This window comes from Coptis chinensis, unplaced genomic scaffold, assembly GCF_015680905.1.
Source record: "Coptis chinensis isolate HL-2020 unplaced genomic scaffold, ASM1568090v1 utg1700_pilon_pilon, whole genome shotgun sequence".
In the NCBI taxonomy this organism is placed as follows: domain Eukaryota; kingdom Viridiplantae; phylum Streptophyta; class Magnoliopsida; order Ranunculales; family Ranunculaceae; genus Coptis; species Coptis chinensis.
In genome coordinates, this window is record NW_028238111.1 from 187,269 (window position 1) to 206,944 (window position 19,676).

Genomic DNA, 19,676 nt, shown 5'->3' on the forward strand with positions numbered 1-19,676 from the left:
CATGTCTTGTATCACTCATATGAGCAGTCTGTTGTTTTATTTCTTCTGTGAGACTGCATCAATTTATGTCAACACTATCAAGAAGCATGCTAAAATAGCAAACCTATTTATCTGCCACGCAGTCCATCAAATCTGTGGATCTTTCAAGTACCAAGCATCAATCTCCTCTTTAGGACCTTATATTAATTAATATAACTCATGCCTCTGTAACTCAAGGTCAGTCGGTCGTTTTATAATAACTTAGTCACTTAAAAAAAACACCTTAAAACATATGCATCACGAAGACTATAGCTTTGCATTGACAAATTTAATAACTTAGTCACTTAAAAAAAACACCTTAAAACATATGCATCACGAAGACTATAGCTTTGCATTGACAAATTAAATGATGAAATGACCGATAAAAAATGAATACATATATATTTCATTAAAATGTATTAAAATTAGAGCATTCTTTGCATTCTTTGCTTTCCAGCAGCATCAAGATCAAAGTTATGCAATGTGTGATTGTGCATTATGTTTATTTTAAGCATATATCAAATTCAAAATTTGCAAATATACATGTTAAGTCTTGTTATTCCTTACAATATTATACAATATTTGCAATTTAGAATAGGAAAAAAACACTAATAAAATACATATAGAGAAAGCTATACATCGTCATAAAAAATTTGAAAAAATGGCGAGAATTTGAAAACTTTTACCGTTTTTAGCGTTTATTGGCTTAAAAAATTGGTAACCAGTCAATTCGGGGATTTTTTGGGTATTTTTTAAATAATCGGGCGATTTTTGTGTAATGCGGCGCATTAGAGCTAGCCATGTAGTTGTCACGGTGTCCGCACGATTTTGTTGTTTTATGTTTTTTTTTTATCTTCAGTGGGCCCCACTGTAACGGGGTCACAAAAGTGAATTTATATATGCCAAATGGAAGGTCCAAACCTATCCAAACATTACTGGCCGAGAAAAGTCAACTCATGGTCAAACCATGAGTCGGGTGCTCCTAATTACCATTCTATCTTTTAGTACGTTTCAAGACACACCAAATAGAGTGGTCGAACGTCTAATTCGGAGTACTGAGCTAAGAGTTGGGAGAAGTTCACACCTAGATCTATATTTCTTTTTGGTTATATAGTGGAAAATCCTTATTCACTATATTAGGGAGGGATGAGTTCCCATCACTCCTCATAGTCTTTGGACTATTAGCTAGGAACTTCTTTGGTGCAATACCAGAGCCAGTTCATGGTGACACTAAAGGGTGCGTTATGGGTTTTCGACGATTTTAAGACGGGTCTAGAGACATATCGCATTGGAATATACATATGTGATACCGTTGGGAAAAGAGGCTGCCAGTACCACGTCCTAGCACATTGCGCTACGCTGTACTGTTGTTTGGTTGTTGGAATAGCTAGATACTCGTCCCAATGGTATAGTCAGCTATCTAGTCTCAACGATATGGGACAGGTGTGCTTAGTCTCCTTTCGGACATATCCGAGAATTTACCCCAGTCTTGACTATCCGTGAGTTACTCAAGCACCGAATGCTTATCAATGGTCGAACTGCACCATCATGTAACCAATTAAACAAAAAAAAAATCTTTAAAAAAAAACAGACATTTGTTGTGACAATGGTTATTCCTTCAAGTGTGTGCAATCTTGATAAATTCGGAGAGTTGGGGGTTTTGATGATTGGAGAGCGGGAAAGAGATGTGTAGGTGTGAGGCTATATCTATATGGATGATTCTGACTGAGGAGAGATTGGATTGGTGGGAAACGAACGACATCTTTGGGACAAGAAGAAAAGGAGACGAACAGAGAGAATGCCTTTGAAGCAAAAGAGGGCAACTGATCACACGTGACTTCACTGGAAAGTGAGATTATCTCCCTGAAAGTCAGCCTTAGGTTAAGCCAATGTAAATAAGAAACTTTTCGTTTTTAGAATAAACTTGACTTATAATTCCAAATTGGTCCTGGTGACCATAAAAACAAGTTCGCTGACAGGAGATATTCTACTTAATATTAGTGATTTTTTTATAATGGTTGGTGCATAGTATCACACTATCACTCCTCGATGCTAATATTAAATTCCGATCCTTGAAGTCTACCAATTATGCCGATATAAGTGTACTTTGTAATATGGCTAAATCTACCCTGGGCAGGTCGTATGGTGCGCTGTGAAATCACAACCACTCATATCAGGGAGTGCGTGTGTATAGGACGGCAGAAGTACTGATCCTATGGCTTACATAACCTGCGCACGATACATCTCGCGTACTGAAGAACAGCTCTTGTAATATGGTCGACAGATATATTTAGTAGTGATATATAGCGGGGATGCGACGCCGCTACAAAAAACAAAGATTTCGAAAGATTGCTGATTGCGGGAGCGAGGAGAAACTTATCTCATCCATTTATCTCTTGTCCCCTTTCTCAGCATGAGCGACACGTAGTAGCTAATTTCTACCCACACCTTTTTAATATCTCAAGTCTGAACTACGAGTTTGGAGTGCCAGATGTCGGGAGATAGACTGTAAAACACTCAAACTAAACTCTCTGATAGATAGAATTTTGACTTTCTTTTGTTAATATTAATTTTCCTCAGATTCTCAAAATACTCTGTACATATCCATTTCTCCATGGCTTCTGGAATGGTTAGCAAGTGTCCATCAACCAACAACAACCTCTTCTTCTGCATCTCTTCTTCTGTTTCTTCTAACAAATCAACTTCTCTCAGACCAACATCTCTGAATAGCGACTTTCATGGATTTAGAATTGTTCTCCCACATGTTCAAAGGAAACTCAGTTTTGCTTCTTCTTCGCCCATCCAGGTCTGTTGTTCTATTGTTAATAAATATAAATATACGTAAGAAAATGGAATGGATTTGTGATGAGGGGTGGTTTTTTGTTCTTGTTGTTGTTGTTAAAGTGCAGATGATGAGCCTTTGTATTGGAAAAGCACAGAGATGGTGGGCGAAAGGGATTCAACAAAACATGAAAGAGATCAGTTGTGCACAAGATTTGGCTAATTCCTTGATTAACGCTGGGGATCAACTAGTTATTGTCGATTTCTTTTCTCCTGGATGTGGGGGATGCAAAGCTCTCCACCCAAAGGTACTATTGCTTTGCTCACATTCTATCAACATTTTCAAAGTCTTTCCTAGTACTGCTTGTTTTGGTTGATTTTATAGGAACTTTGATTGATGTTTATTACTTATCAGATCTGCCAGTTCGCTGAGATGAACCCAGATGTTCAGTTCCTTCAAGTGAATCACGAGGAGCATAAGTCAATGTGTTACAGCCTTAACGTTCATGTTCTTCCCTTTTTCCGATTATATAGAGGTGCCCATGGTCGTCTCTGCAGTTTTAGCTGCACCAACTCCACAGTAAGTTGGTTTTTTCTTCAATGGACCCCAAGTTTGATTTTTGTTGTTGATAATTGGATTCTGACGAGTGCTTTATTTTTTGTCATCTGAATTATATTTCCAGATTAAGAAATTCAAAGATGCATTGGCCAAGCACACCACAGAAAGATGCAGTCTCGGACCTACAAAAGGGTTGGAGGAGTCTGAGCTCCTTGCTTTGGCTGCAAACAAAGATCTCTCCTTTAAGTACACACCAAAACCACTACTAGTAGAGCCAGAACCAGCTCCTGCAGCAGACAAAAAAGTTCCCCTCCCTTCAACATCCAACAAAGAGTCTAAAGAGAAAACTTTGGTCACCGCTGGCAGGAGTTAAGAAGTGAAGTAAGCAGTCTTCGCCTTCCCGAACAGTTTTTACTAATTGTGTTGTATTATTATTGTATATATATATATATATTATATATAGCCTTTTTCTTTTTACCTTTTTGTCCGTCTTAATTTGGAACGGAAGCGACTAGATCTCCCCCATGGTGAAAAACTCGAACTTCTTCATTGTACATAAATAACACGCGAGTGTGTTGCAGCAGGCTGTCTGTTATCTTTTGTTTGTCTAGCACTCTAGCCTGCCTGCCCCTGATATTTGTTAATTTATTTGTTGAGGAATGTATTATGCATTTAGCTGCAGGCTCTTTGGAGTTTATCATCTCAGCCTGAAAATTTCAAAATAGTACTCTTCTTGAGTTCTTGTCATGTTAAATATTTAACTGTGGTTGACACTATGAAAATTATTCCACATATTTTGATATTGAAAATAAGATATTTTTTGTCGTGAACTGGAAAATGGAAGAATTTCAGTTAACAGATCCAATCCATCTCTACTCAGAAGCATTCCTTTTTTGTTGTTTTTAATCATAACAACTGCTCTGTTGGATCAACTTTGAAGCTCTTCTTTTGTGAAATGTTTTGAGGGTTAAAACAGACCACACCAGTTATATTGAAGGACTGTAGCCCGATGGCAGTCAACCCCGAACGGAACCTAATCTGAATGCTTTCACCAATGCGCTATTTTTTTAGTAGATCGAATTGCCTCCGCTTTGTCCACGGTTAGTAACATCTTATATCTTGCCTGGAGGCCCACCTAGCTCAAAGGCCCATCATATAATTACATCCCAATCACATTTGGTGAGACCGTGAGATTCAAACTTGCAACCAATTGAGCTAGAAACTCGTGTAAACCTTGAAACTTAGAGCATCTCTAGGTGGTGGTAGTATTTCTTTTAAATTTGAAGGTGAAATTTGGAGAAATTGGACGCAAATTTTGACCAACTCTAAATAGTCGCAAATATGGAATAGGGCTACCTACCACTGTCGCTCCTAAGTTGAAAAAAAAAACTCATGCGACATTCCCACTATCGCACTAAATTGTAAAAGTATAAAAAAATAACTTGTGCGACATTAGCAATGGCACGCGACAGTACTATTGGCGCGGTGTGTTGGTCAAAGTTAAAAAAAAAAAATTGAGACGACATTTACAATGGCGCGCGACATTACCACTGTCGCTCTGCATTTGCAATCTCAAATTTGCGAACAAGGATGTAGCTAAACAAGTTGCGACCGAATTTGCTTCCACCTAAAGTTGGATTTCCAACAAAATTCCGAAATTTAGGAGGTGATACTACCCCTAGTGCCCTAGAGATGCTCTTAGTTTAGATTTACCTAGACTTTTTTTATAAGAAAACTAAGCAAGGATGCATGGCGTCGTCTATGATACACAATTTATTCTGCCTCTCCGGACCGATTCCACAAGATGATGAGACATTTTTAAATTTCGTTACTTTTTTTTTTCATATAGAACAGTTGCTCTTAACAAGAATAACGAACCAACATAAAATTAAGAAAACCCTAACAAGTGAAAATGAAAAGTCCTAGCATTCACTCAATCAGGCTTGCCACAATTGGCAACTCCAAACACTAGAACTGATGAATATTATTTTCTAGGAAAACGGATCAATGAGACTTCAAAAAACAGATGAAAACAAAAAGGTAAAATTGTATGTAGACAGGCTGAACGCTTGTTGAAGATGAGCGTTGCGAATTCTTGCCAGACACATAATTGGACTAGTAGTGTGTAGAGAGAGCCAGCAGATAAAGTACATTACATAGTTTTCTTTTCCATTACTTAGAAAAATGAGCCACCGGTTCAGGTCCAAGATACTATCATTACCGCATAGACAAGTAGACATCCAACCTGAACACACAATGACCCAATTGCAAGAGCAGAGCTCTACCAACTGAGCCAAATCCCCCTTTTGCCACAAAGTCAGTGGCCAACCTCATCACGTCTCATATCCATTAGCCTAAATTATGGTATGGATTTCGTCTTTGTACCAAAAGCTAATTAATGTGAAAATTGAGATACACTATCCAAAAAGTTAATCTCAGCAGGGTTTCAGAAATTTAGTGTGCTTATATACATATCTACAAACCAACGGTTACAATAGTTTCAGAAAATTTCCGTGCCAACAGCTGCAAGAAATATAAAATTTACTTCTATTCATTTATTTACTTTTAAGAAAATAAAAATACAAGAACTCAAGTCTACTTCTGTTATTCCTCACTTGGAACTGAAAGCGTGGCAAACAATCTCCAGTTTCTCGAGTAACATCAAATAGAAAAGCCAGATTATTCCGTAACGAGCATGAATAGAGACAGAAAAAACTGAACGAAAGAAGTATCACAGTAACAAAGCACAAATGGCACCCTAATCAGACATATAGATAGGACTATCAAAGATGAAACTTTTAAAGTTCCACGAAACCAAACCTACCCAATTCATCTCTGTGGAGGCTCCACAGTGCGAACATTTGCACCAGTCATACCTTCAATTCGGTCTTTTGTTATGTCAACAAAATGTCCAACCATTTCATGAAACTGCTTCAGCCCAGACAGAGGAAGAATGATTGACGACCTATCAGCGCCTGCAACCTGAAATTGTGTTTGGTGTTGATACTATTTGATGAAACAAACTTTACAGTGCATTGGGCAAAACATTATACTCACCTCAGATATCCTCAAAAAATGGCCCCTGTTGTTGCTTCCCAGATCAAAAAAGAACCTCTTTTGATCAGCTCTGAACACCTTTGAAACCCCCAAGTTACCAACTTCATCTTGCGCGTCAACCGATCTCTCTACACTCAACTCTGGTGATGGGGCCGTTTGAGAACTTTGTCCTGATATGAAGCCAGCACCAACATCATCTGAAAGCCCCACAAGGCGCTCCGAAGATTCAGGGCTTTGCTGTTTTAAGCAGAGAGCAGATAAGGCTCTTTCAAAAGTAAAAGATAACAATTTATGGAAGACCTTCAGTGTCATATGCACAAACCTGATTGGGCAGTATAAGAAGCCTTGAAGCTTCATTCATCTCTGCTAGTATGTTCCTGAAGGCTGCCCACCCTTCATCACGAGCACTTCCTGCAGGAACAATGATTGTACTCCGGTTTCTGCTGACAGATGCTTCCGAAACCTGCCAAATTGTAGCTTATAAGAGTACTGGAGATAAGCTTTGCAAGGCTCAATAAAGTAACCATGTCGGAAACTACGGACCCGCTTAATGGAATGGTCACAAATCTAACAAGAATAGCGTAATGGATACTCAAACTGATGAAAGAAAATGCCAGGTACTTCATTAAATAGATTGGAAAAGTCACAGCACCACTAAAATCCCAGGTTTTCATGTCCACTAACCATGGTGGGAAATAAGGACCAAATTACGGTTATAAGATGTTCTCAATAATGACCCAGTGTACACTGGCTGTACTTGCCAGGAAATATATTTATACCTTACACATCAAGCCAAGTGAAATGCTAAATCCAATCAATTTCCCAGGAATAGCAAAGTGTTGCCATGTTGGGGCAGAAGATGCTTAATCCAATCCAATCAGTCAAATCCATTTCATTTTGACTTAAATAGTGGACTAATACCATTGAATGGGAGAATACTGTTCGGAGAGGACTATTATGGAAAATTGGGGGAAAGAAAAACCTTCAACAAAGAATAAAAAAAATTGAAGAAAGAATATTGGAAAGCAATATCCGTATACGGACTTTAGATTAAGGTTGTGTTTGGTTCGGCGGAATCAAATTTCCTGGAAAGTGATGGTTAGTTTTGTAACAGAGAAGACCGAAAAAAAGAATGGTGTTTAATTCGACTTTTTTCCTTCTAAGGGAACCTATTTTTGGGTGAACAACTTTCTTTCTTAAAGAATGGTGTTTAATTTCCTTAAACTGGTGGAGCAGATGGGGAAATTTTCCCTTCTTCCGCCTCCCGTTCGCTCGTCTTCTTCAATCTCACTCTTTATTTTCCAAGAATTTCGATTCCTCGAAACAAACAGAGCCTAAGAGCTCGGGCAATTAGCAGAAAATGAGAGAGTTCACATAACATAATAAGCATCTTTGATCAAGGGTATTATCTAGAACCTTACTCCTGCTTCACATAGTATGAATTTGCTAACTGGAATTGCAGTTTCTCATTATAAATTTCATTCAGGTCCATTACAGGCAATTGTAGAACCTATAACTCCGGATAGGACTTTGAAGTTTGGTAACTCTTTTAACTCCATAATAAAAGGTTTAGACCTATGAGACTAGAAGCTAATGGAAGCATCCAACAAGATGACCTAATATCTAAACCAGGTGAGAATCTTGCTTTTATAAGAGGCAATCAAAGTTAGCAGTACGACAGTGAGTGAGCAAGCAGAGAAAAGAGATAAATTATTGACCTTTAAAAAAGCGGCCCCTTTTGTTCTCACCGACGTCGAAGTAAAACACCTAAAACACAAAAATCAAGAAGAAGAGAGTTAGAGAGAGAAATGGGAGTTGGCACGTACGTAGACAGCAGAGAGGAGTAGACCTTGGTGTCGAGCTGCAATTCCTTGCTGAAAACGTCGTTGTTGTCGGCGGATGAGGAATCGACGTAGTAATTGAAGAGATCCAAGAACCAGACAATGCCGTTGACTGGGACGATGATGGTGGATCTGGTAGCGGAAGTCTTCTCGGAAATCTTCAAGTACTGCCCACGTGGATTCTCCTTCAAATCGAAGTAGAACAGCTTGTGCTCCACCTGCAGCGTCTTGCACAGCAGCTCCACGTCATTACCTCCTCCTCCGCCCGAATTCCCCTCCATTTTTATTTGACCCACCCGAATGAATGATCTTCCTTTTACCTTTTTTTTTCTTTTTTTTTTTCTTTTTTTTTTTGGGTGCTTAAACCAATCAATTAACACACTAGTCAGTTAGTTTTTTTATTATATATACTAGTAAACGGGCACGTGCGTTGCACGTGATAGGAAAGAAAATAGGGTGGAGAAAATTAAAGGAACGAACGTATGTAAAATAGAATAGTAACATATTACATCTGTTTGAATGGATTATGTAACATGTTTTAGATTAATACAGGTCAAGGTTTGACAAAGCTCATATTTGGTTTTTTTTTTATATATATATATATAAAAAAAACTCTTCAATTCGATTTTTTGCTACCCTTCTATGTTGCGAATAACTATATTCGAAAAGGTATTTAACCGTCTGTAATTTAGTCAATATATAATTATTAGTGCATATGCTACAACCTAATTTACCAAAAAAATAGGTATTATGTTGATGAGATTAACCTTTGTGCTGTTGGTTGTGTAATTATCTTGTCGAGCATTTATATGTGATTGAAGAATATTGTTGGATTCATATGAGTGTACTACCTGTAAGATATAAGAATATTATATCATGGTCTGCAACATAATTACTATTCTACACTGCAGAATAAAATATCTTTAAAAAAATGCAAGAATAGTAACTTTTATTATTATTATTACTATTATTGTCTTCAATATGATCTAACGAATACATTCGTTATTTTTTTTTTGTCGGCTTAAATAAACAGGTAGTTTGGACAAAGAAAGAAATTGTAGTTACTAACAAATGCCATTTTTTTTTTATATTTGCACACTCTAGGATGAAAATTGCGTCCAATGATGGATAGTGGAAAACCCAAAAAGAGATTCATGGAATGTTTAGAAAGGAACCATAACATTGATTATATTCAAAGTTGAGGAAAAAACGAAAAGGGTATTCCTACAATATAAAAATATTATAGAAGTTCTTCAATGTAGAAGGGACAATATACCATACCAACGAAGTTTGAGCATAAACCGCCGGGTTAAAAGCCTTGATTGAGCAGAACTATTATGGAATTTTACAATCCAAATGAGTAATCAAAACATAAATAAGCATTGGAAACGGCAAGAAAACAATATCAAATAGAAATTATGCGAAACCCACAATGTAGTCGCCTTGGAGTAAATACATTCACGGTTCCGGGCAGCATTAATTAGCAACAAATAAATGGGGAAAAAGGAAGAAAATTTAAAAGGGAGTAAAACCTGAATCTGAAGACAAAGAAGACCATTTTGGCATTTGCCTAGAAATTAAAGAAGAGAATAGTATTGAAGAGTTTTATTCACATGCATTAATAAGGAAGCAAAGAACGCCACCGTTTTATGGAGTTTATTCGTGGAGAATAATCCCTTGGGATTGGAGAACAAAAATACAGAAAGGCAAAATACTTACTAAGACTAAAATGTGAGATGAAAATGACAATAAAGCACCTAAGCATTTTGCGATGCAGATGTTATACAATATGTACGGAGCAAGACACGTTGACACCATTGATCACTGTCTTACATTGCGACATAGTATTTATCTAAGCAAGCAGCCTGTGTATGACAAAGTCATTACACTCACAAAGTAATAATAAAAACATCAAAGACGACAGAGAAAAGCCGTGAGATACAATGAAGAATCTCCACTTGACCAAGAAAATGGATAAGACAAAAAAAAAGCCAAAAAAATAAACAAAGAATTATTATGAAACAGTCAAGTATTTGAAGCAATAATAGGGTCACCAGAATTGTGTCAAACCTTGGAAAAAGATGTTCATATAACGGTAACCACTATTCAAAATTGATTGGTACCAAAACTATTGATAAATGACTGTCTCCGATAATGACAACATGATTTAGGAAGAAATCTATGAGTAAACCATCAACACCCCAAATCATTAAACACTTTCTGTAAAAAAAAAAAATTGATATCCAGACAACACCCAAACTCTGGAAAACAATAAAAGTGCAGTATACGCTTAGTCGTAATTCCACGTAACGGAAATTTAGGAAGAGAGTGCAATTATACAATCAAAATGCACTGAAAAAATTTTAGGGAGAATCTCGTGCTAATATAGAGTGGGCACAACAAATGGAAAAAATAAAAATAAAGAATATTAATGTTATAGTTTGAGGTTAGATCATTACCTTTAGTGGCAAATTAAAGGTAAGAATTCTTGTTGAGTGAGTCGCATTGCCACTTTGGCAAGCTATGATATGATTCTGTTAATAAGAAAGGTTAACGTTAACGCTAATGTAAATGAATTGAAGGGGGGAGGCGAAAAGATGAAAAGTAATTCAAAATCCAAACTAAAAGTAAAACAAAAATTTATAAAAAAAAATATCTTGAAAATTGTAGAATGAATTATGACCGAATATGAGTTAACGAAAAATTGAAAAGTAATGTGACCTATTCTATGGTGAATCAATGTGCAATAGGGGAGAAGCTGTTGCGGATGTGGGAGAGAATAGCACTAATGTGGTGGTGGTCATCACAACATCATCATCATCATTTATTTTATTTATTTTTATCGGTTGAAATTCTACTAATAAGTTAAGTGGTAACATTACCACTCCGTGGCTCCTAGTCCACATACATAGATGTTTGGCCCCTTTTAATTGCCAAGTTTGTAGTAGCAAGTTTAACATGTCCAGAAAAAGAAAAGAAATGCAAGTATAAGCTCCTAGTTAAAAAAAATTTCTTCAAATATGAAGAGTATGCTACCACCACCTAGAGATGCTCTAAGCCTCCAATCCACAAAAGTATTTCTATTTCCAAAAGTCTTCAACACTCCATTTGCACATTCTTCTATTATCGCTCTGTTGTTGCGCAATGCAATCCCTGTAGAAGGTTTGTTGGCTTTGTAGCCTAAACACGGCTGCTCCCACAATCCTAGTGATCCGAAAGCACGCCAAGCCATATTTTTCTTTTGTCAAGAACTCCATCAAGGTTAACCTTATGAAAACCTAGGTCGAGGGATGAGGAATCCATTCCTCCAGTTTAGGAATTTCAATGTTACCCATACTGAGGTCAACTTTAGTGTCTAACATCGAAGCCTATCCATACTACAATAGTTCACTATGAGAGAGCGAAAAATTGAGCTTGTAAATGGCTTGCAAAGTGCAAAAAAAAAATCTAACTCATCTAAAAGAGTATGCTCCTCCATTCTTCCTCCCATCAAGTCCTAAAAATATTGCAAGATATACATTAGTTTCTTTATCTAAACCCCACGAGAATAGATTGAGCTGATTCTTAACCCAAAACATAATTCAAAGGCTATAAATGTATGTGGATCAGAACACGTGAGTTTATGGACTTTATGGAGTTAGCGATCTTTAGAGCACAAATCCATTCTCATTAAACAAACATACACCATTTCTCTTGAACGTAATAATCCAACCTGCTCGATGAATCCACCTTGAAGCAAGAAGCAATAATCACTATAGATTACAAATTAAACAAAGATCTAACATAGTTACGTTTGTGAAAACCTAAAAACAAAAATCCAACATCGTTTGTTAGTTATATTATGTTCAATTTCTCGAGGCTATTAGGGAGTATCCAAATTTAGTTAGGAAGTATTTAGGCAAAGTTGTTCCTAGCTTGTGAAAGATAATTTTACTGTTGAACTAAACTCTGCGGTGTTTAGAGATGTGTCTTTTGTTATATCCCGAAAGACACATCATGTGCCCAATCTTTGATTCAGACTTATTTTGGATCAATGATATGGAAACCGGACAATTTGAGAGGACACTTATAGTTGATGATGAGGGAAGTAAAGATCACTATTTGGCTATTTGGAGGGTGTACAAAGCCTTCTTTTCGATATAAACCGGCTTCATGCCTCTGTGGTTTTAGTTGTATCTTGTTGAGTTATCCCTCACATGAGGAGAGAAAGCCAAAACTTCGACATCCGAGGCAAATCCCGACATCCGAAGAAGAGAAGCCAGCAGCTCATAGCTCGATAACATAGGGCGACCAGAATATTCAAAGTGGCCGCCCGCCAGCGAGTGTCCAGTGTCTTCAGTAGCGACTTCTCGCTTCAGAGCAGCGCCGAGCGCTCCGAGTCTATTTTTCGTGGGCTTGCTACAAAGATCCGCCGAATTTTGGTTTTGGAGATAAAACAAAAAATCAAGGTTTTGGAAAACCTAACCTAACGAGAACCAAACAAGTCCGGGAAGGATTGGAATCGGACTAAAACAAAGAGAGAACCTTTACGAGATACAACCACAGAAAGAGATAAAGAGTGATCTAGTAAGGTGAGAGACCGTAAGGAGAGATTGTAATCTTCCTTCCTACTTTATTAAGAACCGGCTCTTGTGGAAGTAGGCATCATTGGGTCGAACCACGGTAAATCTTTGTCTTGTGGTTTGTTGTTTAACCCGCTTTACATTATTATTTGTTGTTGATAGTTGTTTAGCGAGTTGGGCATGTTAGTATAGGTAGTTTGTGATATTTGAGATTTATCTAGAGTTGAAGTGTGTTCATACAAGTTATCTGTGTAGTGGGGGAACCGATTGGTATTGGTGTAATCCCCAACAAGTGGTATCGAGCCTTGGTTAGAATAGCCTGGGTGTTATCCGAATCTTTGTCGGAAGGTGTTTGGCGAAATTCCCGAGAAAGATTTGAGGTTAAATAACTTGTAGAGATGGACCATTCCGTGAACACTTTCATTTGATGAGTCCGAATAGGAAGAACTACACCATCCGGAAAGCCAAGATGGAAGACTTGCTATATCTTGCAAGGACTTGGCACTTCCCATTGAGAATGAGGGAGTAAAACCGTAAAGGCCCGATGAGGCCGAGTGGGAAAAGCTTGCGTGCGATTGGATATATTCGACAATGGATTGACGGCGGTGTCTTTCACCATGTGGCCCAAGAGACTACGCCTTGGTCTATGGAAGAAACTTCGAACCTTTTATGAGAGGAAGTGGGTGGAAACAAAGTGCTAGTCGTTAAGAAGTTTGCGCACCACGGCAGTACCAAGAAGGTTCTTCAATGTCCGAGCATCTTAATGAAGTACGAGAATATCATCAATCGGATGCATTTGATGAAGATCAATTTGGGAGACGAAGTTGAGGCTTTGTTTCTATTAGGCTCTCTACCCGAAAGTTGGGAGACATTAGCGGTTTCTACATGGAGCAGCCAAGGATGGAATTGTTACCATGGAGATGGCTACCACGTCTTTGTTGAATGAGGAGACTAGAAGGAGTGCAAAGAAGCGACTCTTCTAACCTCGCAGGTCCTTTTCACGCAGAAACGGGGGAGAGGTCGGCGAGAAAACCATCTCGTTCTAGAGGTGATGGCGAAAGTAAATCTAGGGGTGAAGCTAGAACTCCTAAAGCGAGAGGCAATGTTACTATTATTGTGCCACCAAAGGCCACTTCGGATATGAGTCGCAAACGAAGAGGGATGAGAAGAATAACCGTGTACATGAAGACATGGTGCGGAGGAACGGAAACACAGGCGCAGAGATACTTACCGCGACTAGTCGATGACCTAGTGGGATTGTGTCGGTCGACAGGTGTGTCTTTGTCCGAAAGTACCTCATGTCGATACTGAGTGGGTGATAGATACGGGGAGCATCCTATCACGTCACACATCCTGATCGGGGATTCTTCACTACCTACGGTTGTGGTGAATATGGTGAAGTGAGGATGGGTAACGATGGCGTCTCGAAGATTATAGGCATTGGAGATGTTCATGTAGAAACCAATGTCGGCTACACCTTGACACTCGGATGTAAGACATGTCCCCGACATACGGTTAAGCCTAATTTAAATTTTGGGAAATTAGATGATGATGGCTTTGTAAACTCGTTTGGTAACGGGTATGGAAACCGAAAGAGGGTTCCATTGTAGCGGCCGAGGAAAGAAAACTTGCTCTCTTTACAAAACACGGGCTAGTTTGTGTAAAAGCGGTTAATCTGTGTCGCGAAGAAGAAGCTTCATCCGAATCGAACTGGCACAAAGAGACGCGGTCACATGGGCATAAAAGGGATGGAAGTTCTTGCTAAGCAAAAGGCCATGCCGGACATTAAAGGTACACATTTAAGTACATGTACTCATTGTTTGGTAGGAAAGCAACACGGGTGTCTTTCCAAAGATTCCCGTCTCCACGAAAGGACAATCGTCCTTGAACTAGTGCAATACGCATTCTTATGTGGTCCTATGAGAGTGAAGTCCCACCGGGGAGCCGTACTTTCTTGACATTCATTGATGATCGTCAAAGAAAGATATGGGTCTATAGTCCGAAGACCAAGGATGAAGTACTTGGCGTGTTTGAGAAATTCCACAACATGGTGGAAAGAGAGATCGAAGTTGTTGAAGTGTATTCGCCGGATAATGGGGGTGAGTACATTGGGCCATTTGAAGAGTATTGCCGAGTCATGGGATTACGTCATGAAAGCGGACCGTTCCCAAGACACCGCAATGAAATGGAATAGCGAGAGAATGAACCGCACCATTGTAGAGGGATAAGATGCATGCTATCTCACTCTAAGCTACCTAGAAGCTCTTGGGTAGAAGCAATGCGTCTGTAGTGCATGTGATCAACCCGTCACCGGCAAAAGCCTCTCAATAGTGATTATCCGCAGAGAGTATGGTCGAGCAGATGTTGATTATGGATACTTGAGGGTATTTGGGTGCGGGGCATTTGTGCATATTCCGAAGGATGAGAGATTCAAGCTTGATGACAAAGCCAAGCGAAGGCATTTTTCCGGGTTATGGAGATGAAAAGTTTGGTTACAAACTCTATGATCCGATTAACAAGAAGGTAATCCGAAGTCGAGATGTTGTGTTCTTAGAAGACCAAACCATAGCAGACTTTGAGGAGGGTGAGAAGCTACAGTCTTTCACCAATGATCTTGTTGATTGAGAACCGGAAGTTCCCTACCGTGGAACGTCGTGCGAAGGCATTGAGAATCTGAGAGAACCATGAGTTTGAAGCTCGTGATGAGAATCCTATTGCTCATGATGGGATAGAACCTATTGGTATAGAAGATGCGGATGAGATGCATGAACCACCACCGAGCAAGCGAAGTGTATCCTCCGAGGCACCGCCAGATGGGGCAAGGAGGTCCGACAGAGAGACTAGCTTCAACCAGTATCCACCACATACGTGCGTGCTACTTATCGGATGGTGGAGAACCTATGTACTATCAAGAAGCACTTGAAGTAGGGACAAAAGAAAAGTGGTTGAAGGCCATGCATGACGAGATGGATTCTTTGCATAAGAATCACACTTATGAAGTTAGTTGAGAAACCCACAGGAGAAAAGTTCTCAAGAATAAGTGGATATACAAAGTCAAGCATGAGGGAGAACAATCCTCACCCAAGGCACAAAGCTTCGCCTTGTTGTGAAGGGATTCGGTCAAAGGAAAGGAATTGACTTTGATGAGATTTTCTCTCTGTAGTGAAGATGACTTCTATCCGGGTGGTATTGGGTATGGCCGCAAGTATGAACCTAGAGGTTGAGCAGGTAGATGTCAAGACGACTTTTCTTCATGGAGACCTTGAAGAAGATGTCTACATGGACCCGACCGGAGGGGTTTGAGGTCAAAGGCAAGGAGCACCTAGTATGCAAGGCGATAAAGAGCTTGTATGGGTTGAAAGCAAGCACCGAGACGATTGGTACATAAAGTTTTGACTCCTTTATGGTGAAGCAAGGATACAAGAAGTCCGCTTCCGATCATTGTGTGTTTGTTCGAGATTTCCGGATGGGGATTTCATTGTGCTATTCTTTGTATGTGGATGATATGTTGATAGTTGGCCCAAACATCAACAAGATATCCAAGTTGAAGAAAGACTTGAGTAAGTCCTTTGAGATGAAGGATTTGGGTCAAACAAAGCGGATACTTGGGATCGCGGATCACCGTGACGAAAAAGTGGAAAGTTGTGGCTTTCTCGAAAAGCTACATTGAAAGGTGTTGAAGAGATTCAACATGGATCAAAGCCCCGATCGGTTATCCGCTTGGTGGCCGCCCGCATGACCAAAGAGATGTGTCCTAAGGGTGAGCATGAAAGCGAGTCGGATGGAAAAGATTCCTTATGCATCCGCCCAGATGGGGCGCTTGATGTATGCCATGGTGTGTACTAGACCGGACATTGCTTTTCGCCGTTGGGGTGGTAAGCAGATTTGTCAAATCCGGGTAAAGAGCATTGGGAAGGTGTTAAGTGGATATTGAGATATCTCAAAGGCACTTCCAAATCATGTTTGTGCTTTGGTGGAAGTAAGCCCTTACTTGAAATTTTACAATCGATCGCGGACATGGCGGTGATGTTGACTCGATGAAGTCCACCTCCGGTTATCCGGTTACTTTTGCGGGGAGCGGTTTCTTGGCAATCTAAGTTGCAAAAGTGTGTTGCCCTCTCCACTTCTGAAGCCGAGCATATTGCGCCAATCGAAAGTGTTGCAAAGAGTTGCTATGGATGAAGAGGTTCTTCGACGAACTAGGGCTAAAGCGAAAAACAGGTTTGTAGTTCTATGTGATACGGTCGAGGCGCCATCCACTTGAGCAAGAATCCGAAGTTTTCATTCTAGATCCAAGCACATACACGCGTCGCGTTATCATTGATTAGAGAAGTACTTTCGAAGACAAGCATTTGTGTATCGAGAAGATCCATACCGACAAGAACGGGTCGGATATGATGACCAAAAGTCTTACCGAAAGGTAAGTTTGATGTTTGTTGTGCTATTGCGGAATGGCGGCCGACACTCCTCCTCTGCTTGATTTGGAAATTGCATGGAGGTAGCCCCTCACCGCTTGAGGAGGGGAGATTGTTGAGTTATCCCTCACATGAGGCGGAAGAAACCGAGAAGCGAAACTTCGACATCGGCAAACTCGACATCCGAAGCGCGAAAGAAGAAGCGCCCAGCTCCATAGCTCCAATAACATAGGGCGACCAGCGCAAAGTGGCAGCGCCAGCCCGCTCGATGTCCAGTCTTCAGCGACTTCGCGCCAGAGTGTAGCGCCAGCGCTCAGTCTATTTTTGGGCTTGCTACAAGATCCGCGAATTTTGGTTTTGGAGATAAAACAAAAATCAAGGTTTTGGAAAACCTAACCTAACGGAACCAAACAAGTCGGAAAGATTGGAATCCGGACTAAAACAAAGAGAGAACCTTTACGAGATACAACCCCTCAGAAAAGAGATAAGAGTGATCTAGTAAGGTGAGACCGTAAGGAGAGATTAATCTTCCTTCCTACTTTATTAAGAACCGGCTCTTGTGGAAGTAGGCATCATTGGCGAACCACGGTAAATCTTTGTCTTGTGGTTTGTTGTTTAACCGCTTTACATTATTATTTGTTGTTGATAGTTGTTTTAGCGAGTTGGGCATGTTAGTATAGGTAGTTTGTGATATTTGAGATTTATCTAGAGTTGAAGTGTGTTCATACAAGTTATCTGTGTAGTGGGGGAACCGATTGGTATTGGTGTAATCCCCAACATATCTGTGAAGAATCTTGAAATTAAATATTCCACGCTGCAGAACTGGTATGCAGGAGACGAAGAAGGAATAAGTGGGATTTACAACTTTGTCACGAAGCGTGGTATTTGTGCTGGTGATCGCTCAAGGATATAGTAGACTCAGGTTGAGACTGGGTCTGCCATTACTTCGAAGTACCCAAGTGTTGTTTTGGAAGGCGATAATGCAGTGGGTGAGCTTTATTCTATGGCGTTGACAAAAATTATCAGCAAAGATGATACATAAGGGGAAGATCACTAAAAGTACAATACTCTCCAAGGATATTTCAGCTGGGAAATCGAGGAATTCCTATAGATGGCTTGTTTAGATACTATATATTATCATCTTTTTGATAAACCAGAGCTTCTGGGAGAGGAAATAAAATATTAAGCTATGAATCTATGATTGTCTGGTTTCAATCTTTATATTTTTTCTTCAATGTGGAAATGTAATAAATTTGGGTATCTAGATGTATGCATTCCTCTAAGATGATTTCTTCCCCCTTTAACAGGCAAAGAATCCAGCATCTTGTATCGAGCATGAAGCAAGTACGTCCAAAGTTAATGAAGATCAGCTTTTCTACTTCCTGCAAAGAGGCATTGGCCACGATAAGGCTGTCAAAGCCTTGATTTCTGGGTTCTGTCAGGAGGTATTGGAGACGCTCCCTTTGGAGGTCAGAGCTAAACTGCAAGAGAACACGGGTATAAAATTAGACAGATCTGTGGGCTAGGAGATAAGCAGACCATCTACGTTTCTTCTGAATTGCCGAGTGATCAGCAGCTTCAATGCAATCTGCTAACAGTGACCAAGGCTGTTAATGGACATTTGGAGCACTAAAAGATCAGCCTGATTTCGTTCCTATGCTGGAACATTTCACACACTGGCATGTGACTCAGTTCATAAGCTGATTAACTATTGGTCAATCCACACACCACAAACCATGATCATACTATAGGTACATCTGACGATTTCTCTAATTATATATACCAAAATAAGTTTATATTTAAGGAAAACAAAAATATATACTAACAAACAATTCAAATAAAACAATTATAAAAACTGAAGATAGTAATTCTCATGATAAAGGTTCTAATGTCTCCGTCTTGTATCTTGGCGCGTCGCATTCTACATTACCTCTGCATTAGGTGGAATGGTAGATATCTCCTCAACCCATGAACACCGTTAGATCCCAATAAATTTGGCATAACCTTCCCTGTTTGACATTATTCCCACATTTTAGATCAAGCTTTAAACCTATTGTAAAGATAAAATCCAACTTAGTGAAAGAAATTCGTACCAATTATGCAAGACAACCAATTTTAACATTGAAATCCAATCCAAAACAGCAATTTGATACGTAACTCATAAACATTCCAACATAACTCATACGATTTGGTTTGAAGAAGAGGATGCATACCTAGTTGCTAGTAGTCCCATGTCATCGTTGATCTTCGTCACCTTTGTAGTCACATGTCATTCTAATCATCAAACAACAACGATAATGATCGTGAAACAAAAAATATCAAATAGATGAAGATAATAAAGAAGGAAAGAAAGGAATTTAAGAGTTTAAGTAAATTCATCTCCTGGAACTTATTTGGATTCAATTAAACAAAAACAAAAGCCATAGACACATCTTGATCATTA

General features: G+C 39.3%; 2 protein-coding genes and 1 pseudogene across 2 annotated transcripts; 2 read left to right on the forward strand and 1 right to left on the reverse strand.

Moving 5' to 3' along the window:
* Positions 1-2,572: 2,572 nt before the first annotated feature.
* Positions 2,573-4,039, forward strand: LOC147473884 (thioredoxin-like 1-1, chloroplastic). Its single transcript, XM_086586957.1, has 4 exons — positions 2,573-2,824; positions 2,928-3,107; positions 3,215-3,379; positions 3,483-4,039. Exons 1-4 carry the CDS (start codon positions 2,633-2,635, stop codon positions 3,729-3,731), a joined length of 786 nt encoding a protein of 261 aa, XP_086443083.1. The 5' UTR covers positions 2,573-2,632; the 3' UTR covers positions 3,732-4,039.
* A 1,849-nt stretch (positions 4,040-5,888) lies between these two features.
* LOC147473885 (transcription factor Pur-alpha 1-like) lies at positions 5,889-8,596 on the reverse strand. Its single transcript, XM_086586960.1, has 5 exons — positions 8,265-8,596; positions 8,134-8,182; positions 6,738-6,892; positions 6,416-6,652; positions 5,889-6,340 (listed from the first exon to the last, which is right to left on the reverse strand). Exons 1-5 carry the CDS (start codon positions 8,535-8,537, stop codon positions 6,188-6,190), a joined length of 867 nt encoding a protein of 288 aa, XP_086443086.1. The 5' UTR covers positions 8,538-8,596; the 3' UTR covers positions 5,889-6,187.
* Positions 8,597-11,214: 2,618 nt separating this feature from the next.
* LOC147473886 (iron-sulfur cluster assembly SufBD family protein ABCI8, chloroplastic-like) lies at positions 11,215-19,166 on the forward strand (annotated as a pseudogene).
* The last annotated feature ends 510 nt before the right edge of the window (positions 19,167-19,676 follow it).

Coding starts and splice junctions, on each gene's coding strand:
- LOC147473884 (XM_086586957.1), top strand. CDS start 2,633: ATGGCTTCTGGAATGGTTAGCAAGTGTCCATCAACCAACAACAACCTC. Junction 2,825..2,927: donor CTTCTTCTTCGCCCATCCAG/GTCTGTTGTTCT, acceptor GTTAAAGTGCAG/ATGATGAGCCTTTGTATTGG. Junction 3,380..3,482: donor TTAGCTGCACCAACTCCACA/GTAAGTTGGTTT, acceptor TTATATTTCCAG/ATTAAGAAATTCAAAGATGC.
- LOC147473885 (XM_086586960.1), bottom strand. CDS start 8,537: ATGGAGGGGAATTCGGGCGGAGGAGGAGGTAATGACGTGGAGCTGCTG. Junction 8,183..8,264: donor AATTGCAGCTCGACACCAAG/GTCTACTCCTCT, acceptor TTTGTGTTTTAG/GTGTTTTACTTCGACGTCGG. Junction 6,893..8,133: donor AAGGGGCCGCTTTTTTAAAG/GTCAATAATTTA, acceptor TACTCTTATAAG/CTACAATTTGGCAGGTTTCG.